This window comes from Lissotriton helveticus (assembly GCF_964261635.1).
Source record: "Lissotriton helveticus chromosome 1_1 unlocalized genomic scaffold, aLisHel1.1 SUPER_1_unloc_17, whole genome shotgun sequence".
Classification (NCBI taxonomy): domain Eukaryota; kingdom Metazoa; phylum Chordata; class Amphibia; order Caudata; family Salamandridae; genus Lissotriton; species Lissotriton helveticus.
In genome coordinates, this window is record NW_027611656.1 from 1,840,829 (window position 1) to 1,865,073 (window position 24,245).

Sequence of the window (24,245 nt, forward strand, 5' to 3'; positions counted from 1 at the left end):
ACATCATTTCGAGGGTATCTTCCAGTCGGATACCCCTCCAATTGAGGGGCAGGAAAGGGTGGAAGGCAAGTCGGAACTTATTTTCACCATGCAAGAGGTGAGAGCCGGTATTCTGGGTCTATCTAAAAACAAGGACCCCGCGCCAGATAGGATCCCGCCAGATCTCTACATCGCCCACTTAAAAACCTGGGTGCCTGTCCTCACAGCGGTCATCAATACTGCAGTCCAGATTGGCCGCACGAATTCTTGGGCTTTATCGATTATAGTCCTGGCATTTAAAAAGGGATAATGGGACAGTACCTATTGTTATAGGCCCATTTCTCTGCTGGACTCTGTGGTGAAGGTGGTGGGCCGCATGGTACTTGACACACTTGTATCTTGGGTTGATGAAAACAACTTTTTATCCGATATCCAAAACGGCTTTCAACCAGGTCGTTCCGCTGTGGAACAGTGTTTAAACCTGTACATGGTCCTGAACAAATACACTGTGGCTCGTTCCAGACTCATATACCTAGCCTTCATGGACCTGTCCTCAGCATTCCACTGGGTCAATAGGTCCAATCTGTGGCAGTTGATGTCCTCCATTGGCATTGACAGTAACATCATTTTATTTCTGAGGGATCTTCACTGTGATTCAACCGCGGTTGTCCGCTATTCAAAGGACCTGAACGTGTCCTCTCAGCTTGACATCAAGAGAGGGGTGCATCAGGGGTGCATTTTAGCAACTTTTCTTTCTAACCTATATATTAATTCCTTAGAGAAGGCCCTTTTGGCGACAAATGCGGATTGTCCCCAGGTAGGCAAGCGTAGACTGCCAGTCCTCCTATACGTGGACGGCGCAGTCCTCTTGGCGAGGACAGCTAGGGGCCTACAACAGCTTCTGAATTCTTTTGCCATTTTTATGGAGGACTTGGACCTGTTGTTTCATCATGCCAAGTCGTTCATTATGCAAGTGGGACCTCGTAAAGCTAAGCAGTTTACTTTTAAACTCTGACTATCATCAATACCGAAGACCAATGTTTTCTCCTATGTGGGAGTTGTGTTTGACGATTCCTTGAGTTGATACCCTTTGCTTACTTTGAAGAAAGGGGATCTAGTGAAAGCTTTTGCAGCTGTTTTTAACTTTGCCAGCAGAGTGGGAGGGAAGCCAATAGGGGCTCTTTTGAAGACATATGAAGACTAATATATCTCAAAGGTTAGTTATGGGAGTGAGATTTTGGGCCACATTGGGGTAGGGGCAGTGCAAAGTGCTGAACACTCTTTCCTGCGAAGGGCCCTTTCTGTCCCACGAAGCACCCCATTTTATGTTGTGCAGGAAGAGTTGGGGATGCCTTTCCTCTCAGATGTACTGGCATTCCGTCCCGTGGCTTTGTGGCTTAATATTTGGGCTAAACAAGAAAATACACTTAGCAAACACATCCTACAGGAATGCCTTTCACTTGACCGTGTCTCAAGCATCCGATGGCTCCAGTATATAAGAGTTGGCCTCTCCAGGGTAGGTAGGAACTATTTGCTAACCCTGAGCGCATATGTAAGAGGGACCTTTCTCTGGTCAAAGAGTGTTTTTTAAGAATGAGCCGCTGTGATAGCGAGGGAAATAAGATGTGTAAGCCTAGTGTGTGTAAGTACAACATGTTAAAAACTGTACAAACTACCGAACCTTATCGTCTAGAGCTTAAAAGCATCCATGATCGTTTTCTATTGACTCGGTTTTGGCTCAACCTCTCCCATTACCTCATGGCACATCCTTGTGGCTCCCAGAGAGGCCTGTGCCTCATGCCCTGTGGCTGCAACGGTGAGTCTCCTCAGGACATGATGCACTTTACAATGTTTTGTAGTTTTTATTCTGTCACTAGAAAGTTATTTATTATTCCCATTCTCAAGACAGCGGGTTTTAGGAGGGTGAGACCAGCTCTTATCTTTTTACAACTCCTCTCTAATGACACTGTTTTGCATACGCTTAACTTTTTACGGTTCGCTGCTAGACTCAGGTCAAGCTGCGATTAACTAATGTATTGTAATTCATGAATTTTTATCTTGTGTTTTGATTAACTTGGACATATTATATATGTCAATCTGTAACTTGGAAGATGCTTTATCATTTTATGTATGACTTTTATTGTTTTCATTTTATAAAACCGAATAGAGTTTGTTGATAATAATCACTAGGGGATTCATTAAGAGGGTAGCATGGTATCCCTCACAATAACTCCAGGAGTCACAGTCCACACAATGTACATGTTTGGTTCCCCTTACTTCCAACCTTACATGTACCCCCGATCACCTGCCCAAACCTCTCCCTGATGATGCCAATGTGGTCCACCGTCATCCCGCAGACCATATTTTTTGGCCCCTTTGAAACTGCCCATACAATAAAACTGCTGCAGTTGTAAATACATATCAACTACCATTTGTTGTGTTTGAAACATTTTATTGAATAATAAAACCTAATAAACATGAGCTGATTATTAAAGCAAAACAGAACATCAGTTGCCATACACATAAGAGACAAAAGTAGTACATAAAAATCAACAAACTGTAACACAGCAAAGTTATGTAGAGCACAATTCCTAATTTCGGGCAGTCTTTAAAGTTCAACAATAGAAACATTCATAAAGAACAGGAAAGGAAACAAAGAAGGTGGGATACAGTGGTTTCATTAATGTAATGCTTCCTCCATATAGGAAAACAAATACTAATTATTTTGCTTAAGCAATAAATTCCTCACATTAAAATACTAAGAAATATATTGACCAATGAACATTTCATGGGTAATTTGAATTCAATTTGAATATTTTAACCTCCTCAGCATTATTTGACTCATGATTGCAACCTGAATGCTTTCTGGAAAGGAACCGCCTCATCGAGTTCAAAATCACATCTTTTCCAACAATAGGATTCAAATGATGAACTTGAATTTCAATTCAATTTATTGATTTAGGCCTTTTTGGAGATCAACAATTTGAAATATATACAAAATCCATACACTTTTGTAAAATTGTCACCTAAACTTGAATTCAATCCACCTTTTGATTAAACACTTCCCATTCCAGCAAGCATCACAGGACCACTTGTTGTTATCTTCCCAATTAGTGATAATTTTTCAGCTGGCAACAACAATAAATATGTTTAGAATTTTACCTCCGAAAGCAAAAACATGCCATTTCTGAATCATGGTGCACAATAAAATGTAGGAACAGAAGGACATCTTTTGGTGTTGCATTCATTAGGGTTTGACCAGGCTTGAAACTAGAATTCCTGATTTTTTGGACATTTCAATGTCATATTTTTGAAAAACCCAGCACAAGGTCCGCGAAAAATAGATGATGACTGAATTGTACTTAGAAAAAATGTGCTGATAAGTGAATGAATGAATGAATGAATAAAATATTTAATAGAGCGCACTGCGGCCAAGCGGCTTCCTGGCGCTGGGGACCTGATCAGAACTCAGCAGAGGAGACCCAGGGAGACTAGGAAGGGAATGCCAGGGAGAAAAGGAAAGTTTTGAGGGCTTTGCGGAAATGGGTATAGATGGGGATGGAACGGATGGAGAGAGGAAGACTGTTCCAGAACTGGGGGGCCAGGACTGAAAACCGGGTGCCCCCCGTTCTGGATTTACGGAAACGAGGGATATGAAGAAGAGAGAGAAAGGAAGAACGGAGAGTACGACTAGGGGCATGAGAGGAGACAAGGGAAGTGATGAACAAGGGAGCAGAGCGGGAGTGAGCTCGAAAAGCTAAGCAAGCCAATTTGAAAAAGGATCTGAAACGGACAGGAAGCCAGTGAAGGGACTTGAGGGCCGGGGTGATGTGAGAAGATTTAGGAAGGGAAAGGATGAGGCGAGCAGCTTGGTTTTGGACGGCCTGTAAACGACGGGATTCGTAGGCAGGTATGCCCACGTACAGGCCATTACCATAGTCAAGGCGGGAGGTAACAAGGGCCATGACTATGGTTTTGAGTGCATCGGTGGAAAAGAAACGTGAGATTTTCCGAATTAAACGAAGAGACAGGAAACAGGAGGACACGACGGAGCTGATCTGACTGTTCATGGATAAGTCATGACTGACTTTAATACCAAGAGTGCGAACAGAGGAGACGGGCACAGGGGGGGGGGCAAAAGAAAGGGGCCAGTGTGCAGGAGACCAAGGGTTGGAGGGACCACCAGTGAGGACAAGTTCCGTCTTGTCTGGATTGAGCATCAAGTGATTGGCGCTCATCCAGTCAGAAATAAAAACTAAAGTGGAACAAAGATTGGGGAGAGAATCAGGGGTAGGAGAAAGATCGAAAACGAGCTGGAGGTCATCTGCGTAGTTGTACACAGAGACCCCCAGCTCAAGAAGAGAGGTGATGAGGGGATGGATATAAAGATTGAAAAGAAGGGGGGACAGAGAGGAGCCTTGGGGAACACCACAAGTGACTGAGCGGGAAGGGGCAGAGAAACCGGGGAGATGAACTGCCTGGGACCTATCCCGAAGGAAGGATGCAAGCCAGGAGAAGGCCGCGCCCCGGATGCCCGCTGCGCTGGCACGGTCGAGAAGAATGGAGTGGTCAACCGTGTCAAACGCAGCGGACAGATCGAGAAGGACCAGAGCTTGGGGGAGGTTAGAATCGGCCTTTCCCTTGAGCTCATCCAGAACTGCGAGGACCACCATCTCCGTGGAGTGGCCCGGGCGAAATCCCGCCTGATGGGATGCAAGTAGGCCGTTCTCCTCTATGTAAGTGGAGAGGCAGGAGGTGACATAGGCTTCAAGGATCTTACCGAGGTAGGGAAGAAGAGAAATGGGACGGAATTTAGAGGGGAGGGAGGGATCCAGACCGTTTTTTTTTAGAATAGGGAGGACTATAGCGGATTTAAAGAGAGAAGGGACAGAACCAAGAGCCAAAGAGGAGTTAAGAAGAGCAAGAGGGGGGGCAGGACAGTTGGTGAAAAGAGTTTTAAGAATGCGTGCTGGTGCGCAGTCCGCTGGAGAGCCAGACTTGACCTTGATCAAAAGTTTTAGAAATAGATCAGTGGAGATGGGGGGAAACGAACGAGGGAGGAAGAGGGAGGGGGGGAGGGACGGGTGGGACAGGGTTGAGGCGCAGTAGGGATGTTAGCCTTAATCCTCACTATCTTGTCGATAAAAAAGTAATTAAGTGAGGAACAGAGGGACTGTGAGGGGACCAAGCTAGGAGTGGAGCGATCAGAGGTGGCAAGGTTGTGAACCAAAGAAAAAAATTTGCGAGATTTGTTGGCCGAGAGAGCTACTCTCTCAGTGAAATATGCGGTTTTGGCCACTAGGATCGCTTTTTTATATTCAATGAGGCGTGATTTGTATTTGGCACGCAGAGAGGGACAGTAGTTCCGTCTCCAATGGCGTTCCGACCGCCTGAGGTCGAGTTTGAGTGTTGTAAGCTCTGGAGAGAACCATTTGTGCGCGTCATAAGGGCGGACCGCCTTGATCTTTCTGAGCGGGGCGACTAGATCGCACGAGGAAGAAAGCCATGTGCCAATGGCGTTGACCTGGGATTCAAGGGGAAGATTGGTAAGGTGAGGAGCAGAGGAAACCAAACTGAGCGAAAGGGAGTCAAGGTCGGTCCGGTTCCAATTGCGGGCTAGAGTGTTTTTCGGAAGGGGGGGCTTGTCGACCGCTCCCAGGTGGATAGAGAAAGAGATGATAAAATGATCCGACCAGACACATGGGGATATGGAAGGAAAGGAAACAATAGGGCGTGAGGACCAGATTTGATCCAGGGTATGACCCTGGACGTGGGTGGGGACTGATACATAGGGTGTGAGGTTTAAGCATTGGAGAGTGACAGAGAAATCTTTCAAGGGAAGGTCTTCCCTAGGGTCGCCCGGCCAATAATTAAAGTCGCCGAGCAGAAGGACGGAGGAGTTGTTGACAACAAGAGTGGCCAAAAGGTCCTGAAGGGAAGCTACAAAGGAAGGCATGGATTGAGGGGGACGGTACACAAGGACAACAGTGAGGGGAGCAGAAAGGTTGAGAGAACGGGCCACCAGGTAGTCCACGTTAAGTATGGAGGGGTGATTAAGAAGTTGAAATTTGAGGGTCGACCTAATGATCATCGTCACACCTCCCCCGACCTTGCCGTCCGGACGATCAGCTCGGAGGGCATAATAGGTATCGGGAAAAATGGCTAGAAGGTCGGGGAGAGAATCAGTGGTGAACCAAGTTTCGGTCAGAAAAAGGAAATCAGGAGAATCAGTAGTCAAAAGGTTGAAAAGTGCCGTCTGATGTTTGACAGCAGAGCGGGTGTTAAGCAAATACGCGGAAGCTACCATAGGGGCAGGGGCAAGAGAGGGACAGGGGACATGAAGAGGGTCGACAGAGGGAGTAGTGGGACTGGGAAAGACCGGGGTAGGGTAAGGAGGGGGATGGACAAGAATACCAAATGTATTAAGATGCCGCAGAAGTGAGGGTGAAGGTGAGGAGACAGCAGTAATAGCTGTGAGTTGGGCTGGGGTATACACCAAAGAGGGGGCAGAGTGCATGGCCCCTAGTCCCGGCCCGTCGCGGACGGGCGCAGATGGGCTTAACTTAGGCGCAACTTCGGCGCGCCTTCGTCGCGCCCGCTGCACTCGTCCGCTGCGCGGCCGGGACTGAGTGACCATTAAGTAGGGACACATGGGGAGGAGAATGAGGGGGCGTGGCGATGGGGGAGGGGCCAAAGAACTGCAGCGCCGAGCCCAGACCCGCCCAAGATGGCGGAGCCGCCCGTCCCACTCCAAGAGTCAGGCAGGGAGGGGGCGATCAGCGGAGGCAGTCTGGGTCGCGTGCAGGACAGGGGGCAGCCAGGAAGGATCAGAGCACTAGGTCCGGAGCGCTGGAAGAACTGTGCAGGTAGGTGGGTTTAAAACTTTACAAGTCAAGTCTTTAAAAACACTGTTGCTCCCGGAGACGCCTCGGGAGATCTGAAGATGATGCAGGATAGGCGCGCGAACAGCTGACCGCCTAAAGTACTTTGTCGAGGGGGGAGGGGCCAAAGAACTGCAGCGCCGAGCCCAGACCCGCCCAAGATGGTGGAGCCGCCCGTCCCACTCCAAGAGTCAGGCAGGGAGGGGGCGATCAGCGGAGGCGGTCTGGGTCGCGTGCAGGACAGGGGGCAGCCAGGAAGGATCAGAGCGCTAGGTCCGGAGCGCTGCAAGAACTGTGCAGGTAGGTGGGTTTAAAACTATTGATGTAAAATACATTGGTCAGGCAATGCTTGTGGATCTAATCTATTCAGATTTTAACTCCATAGTTTATTCAATAAATTGACTGAGCATAATACTTGAAGGTCCATCTCTCAGATCAGTTCTATTACAGTTTTAGTTGCGATAACACTAATAGAGATCATTGATAAATAGATTTTAAAAGCCATGGGTGGAATTGATCCTTGGTCTAAATCTAGATTATTGTCCGCAATGGAAACCAGTACAAACAGATCAAATCTAAAATCATTGAATATGTTTATTATAGTGGTTTAGAGTAAACCCAGAAGACACACATTGTTCCTGAAACTCAGAAAATGTATCTAAAGATTATGATTACATCCTATTTTATGTCCAGAGACTGCATTAGCTGCTTTCCTGTTTAAGTGACAACATTTGCAAATATATTTTACAAAACATTAACGGTGGATGTCAGAAATTCTGTCTATAAGCATTGTGTAAGAGTTATATGTGATGGTTTTTATTTGATCTGAAGCAACACTAACACTAAATAGGTACATGCACCGGTTATCATTCAACTAACAATATTAGCAAACTTAATTTGGAGGGAATTGAGAAGAATTGCCCCATGTTTTATTGTTAAGAAAATCTACTGGTTCAGTAATTCACTGAGTTTGCAAATGCTAAACCCCTTTTTGAAATGTACTAAGCCCATTTAACAATTCAGAATTTGGAAGGGGAATGTTAATAGTTTCCCTTCTGAATATTTAACACATCGTTAGGGTATGTATTGAGCTTTGAAACCATGTGTGGGCTGAAAAACAGTAACAGGAGGTAGTAACCCAAGGGGACATTTGTGAATCTGAAAGTAAAATGGGGTGCATTAAAAATGCCTTTATTTAAAAGCAATCACAGACAAAGTAGTGTGCTGACTCCACAAGCAACCACTTTTTACCAAATGGATTATTAGTACATGAACCTCAGTATTTCCTATATTGTTGAAATTTCGTACCTAATATTTTTGTAATGTGTAAATATTTGTTCCTGTTAGTTCAGAATTTCAATATTGTCATGAAATGTACCTATTCTTTTTGTCAAACATATTGAAATATCTTTATCCCAATTTTGGGGCATTCTAAAAAGTGTTTTCACTCTCTAACTTGAAGCTTCCTAAGAAAAATACTGACGCCAGTTCCTGGTTTCTCCTAGATCATTTAGCTTTCTCACTAAAACAAGCGCAATATATTAATTTGAGAGAGGTGATTATTGTAGTCATACGCACTGGGGTTAGTTTAGAAAAGACCAATTCCTTAATCTTTCGAAATAATACTTGGAAAAGTTTATGTTCAATAATTTCAGATAACTTACTGATAAAGATATCAGATAAAGATCCACAAATTTCTTATACCTTGTGGTATCAAAAATATGCTAGAATTAACATTCTAGTTATATTTGCGATGATCAACTTTCTGTTATTTTAACACATTTTGTCAGTGCACAGAGTATTTTCTCTACATAGATCACATTTCATGCAATGGTCTGTGCTTGACCGTACAATGAAGGGGTAAAAGTGCATTTCTACCACAATCAAGAAACCCTTGGGTCTCTGAGGATTACTGTTGCAAATGAAGACCTAGCTAAGATGAAATATCCCTTTAAAAGGACGATTTCCCTCACCCACCATAGTTGGCATGCTTCCTTATTGGGAATCTCCTTGCACCATGAAACAACCCCCTCACTGAGAGGGAGGAGTTCAGGCATGTTTTGTTATAGAGAAAGGTATACTAAATACCACAATAATGAGTTCAGGGTAGTGGGGGCAGCAGAGTGAAAGTTAAAACTTGCTAAAGGGTATGTGGTTTCCATTATTTGTACACCCCTGGGCCAGGATTAAAAATAGGACACTGTGGGAGAAATATATATGCACTGTTAGAGTCAATAAGAGGTCAACATGTTCAACATGTTCAGCCATTTAACCCTCCAAAGAGGTGTTTGCAGCATTCTTCAGGACTTAATCAAAAGTTCTGCCGCTCAATGTACTCAATCAATAACAAGCATTGTCATAGCTAATAGGTCTCGCCTTTGGGACCTTATAAGTGTTTAGCCATGCATATTCAGTAAAAATGTGAAATAATTACTATAAAAAAAAGAAGACTATAAACTAACTAAGCTAGACGTGACTTTATAACTGGTTAATCAAACGTTTCTGGAGGTTTAGTATATATAAACAACTCCTTTTTTCTATGATGTGTCATATAAAGCTGATGCTTTAAATTTTGGTAAGAGTACACAACGTCAAAAAATTCAATACTGCTTTTATATTAATATAGCTTTGAAAGCTTTAAGTGAAAAACAATTCTAAGTGGCATTTGGTTATGAGTAGGCGCTAATGACTATTTCCGGATGAAATGTAATTAGCATTTTTTGTATAAGATGTGTTAAAGGTATGGGTAGGGAAAATGGCTATTTTGGCCAAAGGCTGCCCTTTCTATATGCATGCTAGTTTTAATTTGTCACAGTTCGAACAGAGGCCTGAGGGGCCCACAGAACAATGATTATTGCTGTTTTATGCAGTCCAAATAAACGGCAGAGGTCACATTTCCTTTCTTGCCTCGGGCCCAGGACACACTGGCTAGGCCACTGGTTAAGGATGCAGTGGGGAAGAAGTGGCGAGACAGGTTGATTATCTAAACAGCTCGACGATGACTTCATGCCTGGGTATTAAAGTATTCATTACAATTAAAGACTTAAGCAGGAATAGATATCATAATATAGGAAGGCCTATGTACAAATGCAGCTCGATTAGCGGCTGCCTTTTAACTTCTCACTTATCACCTCTCCTAATTTACAGTTTTATATTAGATGCAGACATAAATTGTGACCTATGAATATGTTTATCTATCTTTAGGTTCAAATGACCCATCTTTTCCATATGCAAGTATCAGACAGGTCGGAAACGCCTAATGGCTTTAAACTTGATAAAGCCACATTAATCACTGGTCTTGAAATACAAATGGCAGCAATAGGCACGCAGAGGTGTATTCTACGTAATCTCATTATGTTCAGGGTACGGGAGAGTATTTAGGGCATAAAGCACTTTGACAAAAACATTTCTGCCACCATAGAAATTCAATCTTCCTTGTCCTACCCTAGTATACAAGTAGTACCACATTCTTTGTATACCTGAATTAAATAGGCACACAAAATAGTACCGTATTTAAAGGCCCAGTTCAGAATTACATGGAAGGTGCACTGTCCCAGACTACACAACTGTGCAGTTTTCAGTGGGTGCTATCATCCCACACAGGGGCGAGCACACCAGATTATGCTGGAAAAAACATGTGGTGCCCCAACGTAGGCGCAGTTGTAAACCACCAGTCTGCTTACATAGTAAAGCGTCTGGCAGCTATTAAGTGAGGTGGCACGTTTCCCCTGCAGGTGGTTGGGGTCTGTCACCATCCTGTCAGGTGGGGGGTATACAATCAATGCGCCTCTTGACTGCTTGTTTGCCTTTTTGCCCGTGTCAATAATACAGTGCAGTCCTTGGAGGAGGAGTCAATTTGTATTCATGAAAGACACTTGTGTTTCTCGGATGTGTAATCCCCAGATGATGCCTGAACTGTTCCCCAATGGGCTATTTGTACATCGTATTGAATTGTATGGTCTAATGAGGACTGTTAATAATAATAAAAAATATTTAGTGAGTGTTTATTGCCCTCTATGTCACTCTACTTCTAAGCACCTAATACAGCTGGTACAGTGCTTACTGTCATCTGATCACTTACATTATGCTTATTATGCTTAATATAAATAGTGCACAATTTTGGCGTTTGTGTCTGCCTACAACGTGGACCTGATACAAATAGTAGTACCTACAAGGTGGATGGTACAATTCAACAAGAGTCTAAGATACTCCAGCACAGATGACTTTGCATCAACATTACAGGGCATCAGTCTTGATGGCAAGCCAACTTAAAACTTATCAGTATTGTATACATTATTATCAGAGACTATACTTGCCTCTTGGATACAACTTTACAACGGAATTTTATTAATTTTTGTACAGTTGTGTGTATACAATAAAACAACCTCCCCACCATAATTGATCTGGCTATTCATCTTGTTGGGATCTGGAGTAGCATGCTACTCGCCTAAAAGCACTTCAACACTTCATCAGGGGTAGCAAGCGCTATATAAATGCAAAACCTTCCCTCTTCTTTCCCCCCACAATCTTTTTTAACCCAACTAACAGACCAACATGTCCAGCTCTCATATACATTTTATATTTCCCTATACTAATTCACCACTAATCATTTTTGGATCCTAGAGTAGTGTGCTACTCGTCGAAAAAGCGCTTCAAAGTTCGTATGGGGTAGTAAGTGTTATGTAAATCTAAATACATTACAATTACAGTTTACATCGGGCTGCACTAACACGAGGATAGAAGTAGAGTGGGGATTAGAGTTTATCTGCCCAGAACAAAGCATACTACAGAAAGTGTGGGAACAGTCTATATGTTGTGCACCTGGCAGAGAAAAACACAGCAGAGGTGGGAAGAAGGTAGGTCATCTGATGGTCAGACCTATGTGGAAAGAGGCAATCACTTTGGGCAGAAAAGAGGGCTTACACGGAGGACTACTTTGTTCGGATGGACAGCAAGAAAGGCAGGTCTGGAAGATAAGCCTGAAGCTCACTCATCCTGCAAGCAGAGGTGATGGCAAGCAAAAAACTAGTCTTCTAAGGAGGCGAAGAGGATAATTATGTAGGCGCTCAAAGGAGCACACATAAGATAAGTGAGGTCAACTCCCACTAGGGCATTACGAAAGGAGAAGGAGGAAAGAGATGAGTAATGCACTTCAGAAATCTGTTAACAATAGGATCGAAGGCCATGCTCAAGAGCTCGGGGTACCAGACTTGGAACTGATCGCGTTTGATCTTCTTCAGCAATCTTGGCAGAAGTGGTACAGGAGGCCGCAACTCCACTCACAACGAAAAGGGTCGCCGAGCGAGAGCTGCTTTGGAAACTTTAACACGCAGAACTGCTGACATTGAGCGTTCTCTTCGGTGGCGAATAGATCAAATCAAGGCTCTCCCCACTACTGAAAGAGACCTAGCATGACCTTCGAGTGAAGATGCCATTTGTGATCCATCATGCACCAGCGGCGGAGTTTGACCGCCCTGGCGTTCAGGGAACATGCCAGGTGTTGAACCACCAGAGATATGCCCTGATGTTCCAGCCATGTCCAAAGGCGAAGAGCCTCTTGAAATACGGTCCACAACCCCACCCTGCCCTGTTTGTTGCAGTATCACATGGCGGTGGTGTTGTCCATGAACACCTGCACCACTCTTCGTTTGACAGAAAGAAGGAATGCCTTCAGTGCAAGACAAATCGCCCGGAGCTCCAGAGGGTTGATGTGGTGCCTGGACTCCGCCAGAGACCAGAGGTCTTTGATCTCCACCATTCCCATATGGCTGCCCCAACCCAGGAGTGACGCATCCGTCACTACTGTGAACTCAGGTTGGGGGAGGGAGAAGGATCTGCTGTTGACCCAATCCTGGTTCGTAAACCACCATTGCAACTGACTTGCAGTCCCCTCCGAAATCTGAACTTCATCAGAAAGATTCCCCTGGTGCTGCTCCCACTGGAACTTCAGGTCCCACTGCAGAGCACGTATATGCCATCTGGCATGATGCAGCAGCAGGATGCAGGAGGCACGAACACCGGGATGGAGGCTGAAACATCGGTATCATAGCCCCAATATCCTGGACTTGCTGCTAGGGAGGATAGACCCAAAACTGTGCTGTGTCCAGAACCGATCCGATGAAAAGGAGCTTATCGGATGGAATCAGGTGCGACTTCAGCACGTTAACTGAGAACCCCAGCAAATGCAGGAAGCCCGTCGTAGTCTGGAGGTGGGGGCCTTCAACAGCCAGTCGTCAAGATAGGGGAAGACTGGAACCCCCTGATCTGCGCAGATGAGCTGCGACCACCGCCATCACTTTCGTGAACACCCGGGGGAGGGGGGGCTGGTAAGGTCAAAGGGGAGCGTGGTAAACTGAAAATGCATGTGGCCTACCGTGAACCGTAGGTAATGCCGGTGGGCAGGCAAGACGGGGATGTGAATGTAAGTGTCCTGCAAGTCCAACGCTACCATCAAATCTCCAGGTTCGAAGGCAGACAAGACCTGAGCCAAGGTTAACAACTTGAACTTCTCCTTTCGGAGAAAGCGGTTGATGTCCCTGAGGACTAAGCTAGGATGCAGGCCTTTGTCCTTCTTGGGTACCAAGAAGTAGTGGGAGTAGCAACCCCGACCTACTTCTGGCACAAGGACGCGTTTGACAAAGAGATCCATAGCTTCCTGGAAGAGAAGGGCCAAATGATCCTCCGACATGGGATGAAATCACCACAAACTGCATGACCCTTACGCACTCCGCTGCTTGTGGAACTCCGCGTTGACCGCCAGAGTTTTTTAGTCACTTTGCGGAGTTCCTCACTGAGGAACTCCGCATAGGCTGAATCTTATCATGAAAAAATAGATATCAGTCATATGTTAAGAAACAAGGGTGTGTAGAAACCTTTTGGGTGGAGTAAAATTTAAGACATTATTATTGTGATTTTTTGGGCAATTAGTTGATTTTTGCAAGCACTAACACTTCTCTGTGTAAAGTAAAGACCTTGAGAGTTTTGTAACTTTCAGATACTCAAATTGTGGATTCTGTTGCAATTAAAAATATTTCCAGGCCTGAAATTTCTTTGGAGGTTGCATGCGGGCAGCCTAAGTTATCCTGCAAGAGTTTCTTGATGAATTCTATTGCAACTACAATATGTGCTCTCTCATGTAAAGTCAGGTTGTGAGAAGCTTTTCTGCAACTCAAGCTACGCCTTACTTTTTACCTGGTGTGGATGTATTTCTCATATTTAGTGATATCTCCTTTCTGAGTATAACGGTTCTGGCTTTCCCCTCCTGTATATGGCTTTAGTCCAGTGTGAATTCCCTCATGTGAAATGACATTGTATTCAAGACTAAACCTTATCTGACATTTGAGCATTTTTAAATATTTTTTATTTATATTTTTTTACATTCAGAACACACATAAGGCTTTTTTCCCCCGTGTGAGTTCGCTCATGTCAAGTGAGAAGTAATTTGTACCCAAAACTTTGCTTGCATTTCGAGCACTCATAAGGTTTTTCCCAGAGTGGGATCTCTCATGAAGCATAACACTGTCTTTCAGATTCAACCTTTTTTGGCATAAGGATTTTCTCTAGTGTGGAGTTTCTCATGGTGAGATAGCGTTTTTTTCTGCAGCTTTTCTGCCATTCAGAGCACTCATCAGTATGGAGTCGCTTATGGTTAGTGAGGCTGTGCCTATCAAATAGGAATTTCTGGCATTCACAGAAATTGGTAATGTTTTCCCCCTGTATGCGTCTGCTCATGTAGAGTGAGATTGAGTTTAAAATTGATGCTTTTCTGGCATTCGGAGAACTGATTATTTTGATGGTGTGTTTTCTTATGGCACTTGTAACCATCTCTACCTCTGAATCTTTTCTGACATTTAGAGCACTGATCATTTTTTTCACCAGTGTGGATTCTCATATGTTCAGTGAGATGAGATTTTTGTCTGAAACATTTTTGGCATTCGGAGCACTGATAAGGTTTTTCCCCAGTGTGGGTTCTTATATGCTTAGTGAGACGGCTTTTTACACTAAAACATACCTGGCATTCGGAGCACTGATAAGGTTTTTCCCCAGTGTGGATTCTTATATGCTCAGTGAGACTGCTTTTTTGACTGAAACATATCTGGCATTCAGGGCACTGATAAGGTTTTACCCCAGTGTGGATTCTTATATGCTGAGTGAGATGGCTTATTTGACTGAAACATATCTGGCATTCAGGGCACTGATAAGGTTTTTCCCCAGTGTGGATTCTTATATGCTGAGTGAGATGGCTTTTTTCACTGAAACATTTGTCGCATTCAGTGCACCGATAACGTTTTACCCAAGTGTGGGTCCGTGTATGTTTAGTGAGTCTCATTTTGTCACTGAAACATCTCTGGCATTCAGAGCACTGATAAGGTTTTTCCCCAGTGTGGAATCTCACATGTGCAGTTAGAAGTGATTTAAGTTTGAAATGTTTTGGGCATTCAGAGCACTGGTAAGGTTTTTCCCCAGAGTGGATTCTCATATGTTCAGTGAGATGAGATTTTTGGTTGAAATTTTTTGGGCATTCAGAGCACTGATAACGTTTTTCCCCAGAGTGGGTTAATTCATGTCGATATAGACTCAGTTTGATACTAAACCTTTTCTGACATTCAGAGCACTGATAAGGTTTTTCCCCAGTGTGGATTCTCATATGCTCAGTGAGATAAGATTTACGGCTGAAACTTTTTTGGCATACTTTGCACTGAGAGTGGTTTTCCCCTGTGTGCATTCTGTCAAATTCGGTGAGATAAGATTTATGGCTGTATCTTGGTAACTTTTTTCCCTAACTTCGGTTATTTTGCCTCGATTTTAGAGTCGGGCTTGTTTAGATAATGTTCAGCACTTATCTCTAAAAGAAATTGTGTGTAATCTTCTCAACACTTGAATTGAGCAAAAAATGTCGTGAAGCAGTCCTGTAACACCTGTTGAAATTTTTCTAACAGATAATAGTCTTTAAGTAATAGCCTCTCCGGCAGCAACTTAATTTGTGACTGAAGTTTTTCTCAAATCTATTTGTATAGGTTCTTAGCAATGCAGTAATAAGGTGTTAGTCTGATATTTAATGATTAAACTGATAAGTACCTTTTTGCACTGGTATAATGGCAGTAACTGAGGGCGTTAGAGCGTGCAGAGTACTATTGTGGATGATTAGTCGCAGAACATCAGTTCCTTCTATCCTTTCTATGTTTGGGGTAAGGTTAAGGTTTGTAGTTCTGAGGATGAGTATTTATTTACATTAGATATAGCGCAACGGTGCTCCTTTAATCCATTTTTATATTTAACAGTTTTACATATCATTCCTGCACAACAGATAATGTTGAGGCGATTTACATAGAATTACAGAACAGTACACAATAAAAAGGAAACAATCTGAGATGGTCATTAACACAATAAAGTGGTGAATTCTTAAGGTTTTTGCCAGAGTGAGCAGAGTGGGTCGAGGTCCCGAGGCAGATAGTCTCAAACTTGCGTAACTGGTTAAAAACGGTTGTTGAACAAAGGTGTTTTTCCAATCTTTTGGTTGTTAACGTGTCAGCTTCGGAGTCTTCTTTCAGCGTCTTTTCTTTGATGGTATCCAGAAGAAACCTTTTATTGTAACTTTCTTTTATGCAGTGTGTGCTTCCTCTCTAGAATTACAAGATGCTTTAGATGAACGTTATTCTGTCATGCTGAGGCAATTTGTCTTTCTGATAATATTTCAGATAAGGATGCTGAAGCGGTCTTTCTACATTATTTCTGATGCTGTGTTCACAGATATGACTTTGCTCTGGGTTAATGAAATGCAAAATTAGAGACTTCACTTACAGGTATAGTACTTTCCTCACCACACTTAGATTTTTGGAAATTGTTTAAACGTAGAATGCTGGATGTCCTTCAGTTTTTCAAAATAATCCTTCTCATGCCACTGACATTCAGTTGCTTAGTTCTAAATCTTGCTTTCTTCGTCCGTAATTTCAATCACCTATAGTATTAAAATTAAATAGTTAATACATGTACATTTCCAAAAATATAATTTACAAGCCAAATCAATGCAGAATTTTGAAAATGTTGAGCTGTTTTTCAGACAGTGCAGAGTGTAGAATGGTAGCATGAGAGTACTTGGATGTTGGAGTGAGGTTTTGTAGAATTTTCAACATTTTATTAAGCTCACAAAGGATACATGTACCCTATGGAGTTGCAACATAGAATCCCAAAGGCAGATATGAAAGTCATATGGACTGGCACCAAACAGATATTAAAAACATATACACTATTAATTAATTTGTAATGCAGATTTCTGGGAAGGGAATGACTCCTCCACGGGCAACAGGCGTTTTCCCCTGCCCTGAGTTACCACCTACTTGTATCTGGTTTCCTGACTTTTGAGTTTTGGCCTCTGCCTCAAGCAAATCTATTGGGCGTTGTGAGGATTATGCCTAGACCTATCCCTCAACTATGGTCCAGAGTGTGAATCAAGGGCAATGAAATTAAGGCGTACTTTCATGTGTTCATTTTATTCCACCTGATCATTAGTTGTTAGGTTTTTCTGCACCTGGATTTACTGGGTGCAGAAAACCAGGACACAATCTTTTTCCAGACAGAAACCTTAGACTGAAAAGACGCATAAGACTCTGGGTGCAGCAGAAGCAGCCAAGACATATGCTGTTTTTTTTTCACTAACTGGGGGAAACACACAATTCTTCCCTCTGTTGGTGTTCACAGTTGTTGTCGGCCTGTGATTCGGTGTTGAGTGCAGAGCGTATCGATTAGAGCCGAGGAGGATTTGACGAGCAAGCGGATCGGAGTCTGGGACGACTGCCAGGGTTTGTTTTGTGACCGGTTCCCGCTTCACCCGTGTCTTGTTATACGGGCGCTTTAAGTTCTACGGATCTGCGATGGAGGCAGGAACGGCCGCTGCCAGCACCGTGGTGCTAAGGCGCTGCTAGTGCTGCTCGTGCGGCGGCTGCTGCAGAGCACAGAGGAGCCTTGGCCTGCCACCTGATATATGTCAAAAATGTGTTGATTATTTGTTTTTTTTCCACAGTCCACAGGCAAAAATTACATCATCACTTGGTCCCATGCAGGGGATCAGAAAGCCTCAACAGAATTATAACAGGTGGACAAAGTGCATTGATCAATGTAAATCAGCTCCTCCTCTTATTAGATATGCCAAATGAAAGATACAGCTTCTAAGTGCCCCGGAGCTTAGAGAGAGAGATAAAAAAGAAAAAAAAAGAAGATGATGCAACTTTGCTAAGCCAGCAGATAGGTCTAAAGAAAACTCAACGGCCTTCTGTAACGGTAATTTCTCCAGGTTGCTCCACCAAGGTGTTGTATGCGGAATAGCCAAAAAGCGTGGACAAACTCATCCTAATTTGGGATAAGTAATTATGAATCTAACAAGGAACAAAGAAAAAAAACTAATAAAAAACCACTTCCCGGCGTGGCTACCGGCCGAGAAAGATAGCCGCGTTCTAGCATAGCTCTGTGACTGCAGGGCACCTTCCCCGACAATCCGCACAATAATCCTGACTTCAGCAGGCGCTGCTACGGCTGTATAAAAACGGGAGATCTTCTGGTTCCCGGTGAAGCAATCCGCTACTCCAGACTCCTAAAACTCAAGCGGCTACGAGACAGTGCAACCAGGGCCTAACAGCACTACGGAAGCCGGGGACTAAAGTTTCACGGCGGCCCGGCATACAGATGACCCGACAAGAACTGCTCCTAGACACAGAATAAAGGCGGCGAAAACCAAAACAGACGCGGCTGCGCGCACAGGACATCCTCGGACTACAAGGTACTGGTGACTGCTGGAGGAGGCAGAGAGGGGGCTCTGAGTGAAAACCCGACGTTACCGGGCAGGGACTGTGGACTGGGGACGCCGCAGTACGGCGGCACATCAATAAATGGGGGAAATGTCTGACCACATTTGCCTGTCGTATTGGCCTAGAATAGCAAGAGAATTAGCCGCCCGGAAAGTAGTTGCCGCCATGGTGGAAAACTTCTTTCCAATGGAATCAAGGTGTCTGCCATCTTGATCAGGAGGAGCAGATAATGGAGACGAGGGATTCCTGGCACGACGTTGTGCTGCCTGGGAGATAACCAAATCTGGCTTTGGTTGACCAATAAGACAGACTGGGAATCATCCGGGGCCTTGTACTTCATATCCAGGCGTAGCAGGACTGCAGGAATGGAAGCAGGGTTTTCATGACCTTCAAACCGTCCTGCCAGATTAAGTCAATGATCGGGATAGCCCAAACCTGTTTCCGTGGCTGATCTTTGGAATCATACAAGAAACAGTCGTATTCCTTGGTGACTCTAGGAAGTTGGAATCTCTTGGACTCCCTGTCCATTAACATGAAACCCACCTATGTCAGCTGACGGAGAGTCAACAGGAATTGGAGTGGTAGGTGACTGAGTCTGAATTTGATAATTGTCCCACTCAGTAAGGAGGGCTCTATCATCCAACTCCCCATTTTATCTGTCATCATCAGTGGTGTGTGCGTCCTCCGGGTGATGAGACATTGATGCCACCGGAGAAACCGGAGGTGGCGGCTCGATGATCAATGAAGGCAGAGGAAGATGCGTCTGTAGGACAGATCAGGCCGACTCCGAGGGAGGAAATCAGCGGGAGTAGTCATCAAGCATATGTTGCAAATTAGAGATGAGAGACATGGGCATCTGCACTGTTGGATTCTCAAGTGGTGGTTGAGTATTAGGCTCAAGGTAATAATCATATCCTTGGTCATCATCAATATCTTGGCATTTGATAAGAAGCTCCAAAGGAGTACGAGCAGCACGGAACCTGTCATCCTCTTCCGAATCCTCCTTATCAACCCCATAGTCAAAAAGCTCCACAGGAAGATTTGGAGATGGTTGAATTGGCAATAGATCCAAAGAAGAATTCCTACGTTGAAGTAGGGAAACATCCGTCGTTCCTGAAGGCGGCAAAAGTGTTGCTGAAGAGTTCAAGGGGATTAGAGACATCAAAGCTGAAGGTGGAACCAAGGATGCCGCTGACAACTCAGCGGTCGACGACGAAGTAACGTAAGGGAAGGCTTCTGTGCTGTCATTGAGGCAACCGTCGACGAGGCATCTGTTGACGAAGCAGGTAGAGCCTTGAGAGCCATCGACCGTCTCGTCGGCGAGGAGGCATCCATCGGCGACTTACTGGAGACATACCTCTTTTTCGTCGACAACGAAGTGAGGGAGGTGGCAGACGGGCGAGGCTTCACTGACACCATGACAAACATCAACTGAGAGGACGCCGACAGCATAATCATTGTAGGTTGAGGAGAAGAGAAGGTAGAAGTCGTTGTCGTAGCAGTGGCAACGGAAGTCTTCATCGACGACGAGAGACCCATTTTTTTTAGGCAAATGTGTCTCAGGAAGAGACTTAGATGCCTGAGTTCTCTTCCAGGGGTTATCTTCTAGGGGTATCCTGATCAAAGTCATAAGCAATTAATATTCCCGCCCACGTGCGGGGACCCTGGAAATAATATAAAAATATATATGTAAATCCCATATAACTAGCTCCTCATATATGTATGCACATATATCATTTTTTCTCACACCAATGCAGCCCCAAAACTGAGGCTAAACAATGTAATTACTCATACATGTACTGAATTAGCAAGGAAATAAAAAACACATTAGGTCAAATGGCCCTTGAACTCTGTGGTTTAATGAGCAAAATACTCATAAATCATGAAAATTGCTAATAAATAGACATTGTTAGCCCATAGGCTGCATTGTAAAGCAAAAGCATAGAAAATTAAACCATTTTCAACAAATAAAACTGGCACCGTGCCTTTAAGGCAGCCATGACCCCTGGCTTCCCATCATGCCTCAGGGGTGACAGTGAGGTCAGTTGTTCTTTGCATAACCCTGAAGACAGGGCTCAACAATGAATTAGAAACACATAGTCATATCTCATTTGCCTGGGGAGGCGGCTGGGTTGCTTATGACTTTGATGAGGATACCCCTGGAAGAGAACTAGGATTACAGGGAAGTAACTTATCCTTCTCTTCCAGGGGATCCTCATCAATAGTCATAAGCACTGACTAGAATAGCAAGCCCAACCAACCACCAGCAGGCAAATGAGAAGAAACATGACCCAACCAAAACAATTGTAACAGCCAAGCTAGCTGTTAAACAGATTCCGCAAGGCCTACTTGGGTACCTGCTCTAGCGTCTGAATCTAGACAATAATGCCTGGTAAATGTATGGACGGACCTTCAGGTGGAGAAGTGTGGCTCAATGGTTAGAGCAGGCAGACCTCGATGCAGAGCTCTGGCCAGGGACCAGGGTTCGATTCCTGCCACGGCGGGTCTCGGGCTCATTAATTCCCCTGACCGGATATTCTCGCCTCAGTGCCTATTCTGATCATGGGTCCCAGGCTGCAACTCTGGGCAATAGCTTGCTTAGTCTCCACAACGGCCCCCACAACGCAAGGGATGCCTGGTCTGCAACATGGGGGTGCCCAGGAGTGGACACTTCACAGGGAAAGCTAGGAAGGGTTCCCTTGCGGTATTCGTACAAGCGCCGGGAAACCCACAGCGGGTAGCTGTGCACTATACAAGCACAAAAACATTTACATTTACATATACATTTCAGGTCGCTGCCTTACAAATCTCAGACATAGGCAAATTATTAAGAAAAGCCGCAGTAGCCGCTTTCCCTCTGGTAGAATGTGCCTTGGGAGAAAAACACCCAGGGTCTTCTCCGCCAACTGATAAGCCAGCTTAATACAAGAAACTATCCACCTTGAGATAGAACGTTTCGAGGCTGCATAACCTGGTCTGATCGACCCATAGTTGACAAATAACTAATCAGACTTACGTATAGTTTTGGACTTATCAAGGTCAAATTTCAGAACTCTTTTCAGGTCCAAAGAATGCAATGCCCTCTCAGCTGGTGTGGAGGGATTGGGAAAAAAGGTGGGTAGAGAGATGGTCTGGTTTACATGAAAATTTTACACCACCTTAGGTAGAAAAGAAGGATGTGTTCTCAACACTACCCTATTCAGACAGAGCACTGTGTAAGGCTCTTTGGCACAGAGACCTTGAATTTCGCTCACCCTGCGAGCCGACGTGATTGCTACCAAAAAAGCAGCCTTTCACGAAATATGCTGCAAAGTTGCTTTATAAATGGGTTCAAAAGGTGGACCCAACAATTTTGATAGCACCAGGTTCACCTCCCTGGGGGGTGACGGAGGTTGCACTGGGGGATAAACCTTTTCGAACTCCTGCAGAAAATCCTTCACAGCTTGCAACTGGAAGAAAAGAAGGTTGGGAAGGTGATCGCCTATAAGCTGTTATCGCAGCCAAATGCACTTTAATAGAATTAAACTTCAACCCAGCTTTAGCCAGATACAATAAGTCGTTCTGCATACACCACATATAGAAGCGCTTCCACTTGCATGCATAAGAATGTCTTGTGGAAGGACGCCGTGCCTCTTTTAATATGGACATGCAGTCTTGCAGAAGTCCTAGGTGGCCGTATTGTATGACCTCAGGAGCCATGCTGCCAAGCTCAGTGACGGAAGGTTGGGATGATGAATCCTCCCTTTCATCTTGGATAGCAGGTCGGGCCTGCATGGCAGCTTCCTTTGCGGGCTCACTGACAGATGGAGAAAGTCCGTGTACCACCATTGTCTCGGCCAATCGGGGCGATGAGGCTCATCGCTGTGTACGAGTTCGTCAGCTTGCTCCCCACCTTCGGGATCAGCGGAAGGAGTGGAAAGACGTACACAAATTCACCTGATCAGTTTATCAAAAGGGCATTCCCTTTCGACCCTGGGCGGTAGAATCTTGAGGTGAAGTCTCGGCATTTGGTGTTTTCGTCGTCCGCGAAGCGATCTATGGTGGGACGACCCCAAGACTGGAAGATGTCTTCGACAACCTTGTCGTTAAGAACCCAGTCTTCTCTGTCTTCGAAATGCCGGCTTAGAGCGTTCGCCGTCACATTCTGTTCTCCTGGGAGGTGGACTGCTGTGATTGATAGATTGCGAGCCAGGAGCCAATGCCAAATGTTTTGGGCCTCCAGCTAAAGAGCCCGTGAGCGTGTACCTCCCTGCTTGTTCAGGTAGTACATTGTGATGGTGGGGTCCGTCTGTACTAACACGGACGAGTCCTGAATCGAGGGAAGGAACGCTTTGAGGGCGAAGTGGACTGCCCTCAACTCCAGCATGTTGATGTGGTAAGTACGCTCTTTGAGGGACCACAGACCTTGCATTTGGAGATGACCCATGTGTGCTCCCCATCCTTGCAAAGATGCATCTGTGATTAACGTCTGGGCAGGAGGAGTTTGATGGAACAGAATTCCGACCTGCATATTTTTCTTCTTTGCCCACCAAGGAATGGATGCCCGCGCTGCGTCTGACAGTGTGATTTTGTCATCCCAGCATGCTGACTGTTGGTCCCACTTGTCCTCCAGATCCTGCTGAAGAGGACGTATTCGTAGTCTGGCATTCGGGACCAGGAAAATGCAGGATGCCATCGACCCTAGCAGGGAGGCAATCCTTCGCACCTTTAGGTCCTTGCTGCGAAGCACCAGTTGACACTTCTGAACTATGGAACACTGTCTCTTCTCCGAAGGAAACACTTTTCCTACCTCGGAGTCTAGCAGAGCTCCTAGGAAATGTTTCTTCTGAGTAGGCTGTGAGATTGGCTTGTTGAAGTTCACATGCAGAGCCAACCGGTGGCAGAGGTCGATGCAGCTCAGAAATTGATTTCTTACACTGTCTGGGGAAGGACCTTTCAACGGCCAGTCATCCAGGTATGGGTACACGAAGACATCCCTGCGGCGTAGAGCGGCCTCTACCACTGCGACACACTTCGTGAACACTCGAGGTGCTGACTTCAACCCGAACGGGATGACTTTGAACTGGAAGTGAGAGGTCCCCAACCGGAACCGAAGCAATCTTCTGTGATTGTGAGCGATCGGCACATGAAAATATGCATCTTGTAGGTCAAGTGAACACATCCAATCTCCTCTCGTGAGATGCGGATATATTTGATGAAGCGCCAACATGCAAAACCTCTCTTTCTTGACATACAGATTGAGTGTTCTCAAGTCCAGAATGGGTCTGTATTCTGCTTTCTGGCCCTTTTTCCTGACTAGAAAATATCAAGAATACACTCCTTTCCCCCTTTGAGAGATTGGCACCCTCTCGATGGCCGACTTTTCGAGAAGGATAGCCACTTCTTTTTTCAGAAGTTTCAGCTTGTGGAAAAGTAAATTTTGCCATGTTCTGTGTCCCTACGTGTTCCCCATCCTATGTTATGTGTGCATGATTAATATGCATATGTATTTCCCATGTTTGATTAAAGACGCAATTACAGTTGTGTCCATCTCTAGTATGCCAGTTTCCAGTTCTCGTGAATACTACGAATATCAGGCCTATGT

General features: G+C 44.8%; 1 protein-coding gene across 1 annotated transcript in view; it reads right to left on the reverse strand.

The window, feature by feature from the left end:
* Window positions 1–12,766: 12,766 nt before the first annotated feature.
* LOC144805628 (uncharacterized) overlaps window positions 12,767–24,245 on the reverse strand; it is a 35,710-nt gene continuing 24,231 nt past the window's right edge. The window contains exon 3 of the mRNA XM_078672151.1: window positions 12,767–16,818. Within this exon, the coding sequence (XP_078528277.1) occupies window positions 14,548–15,585 (1,038 nt within the window). The 5' untranslated portion in view covers window positions 15,586–16,818 and the 3' untranslated portion in view covers window positions 12,767–14,547. The remainder of the gene's footprint in view (window positions 16,819–24,245) is intronic.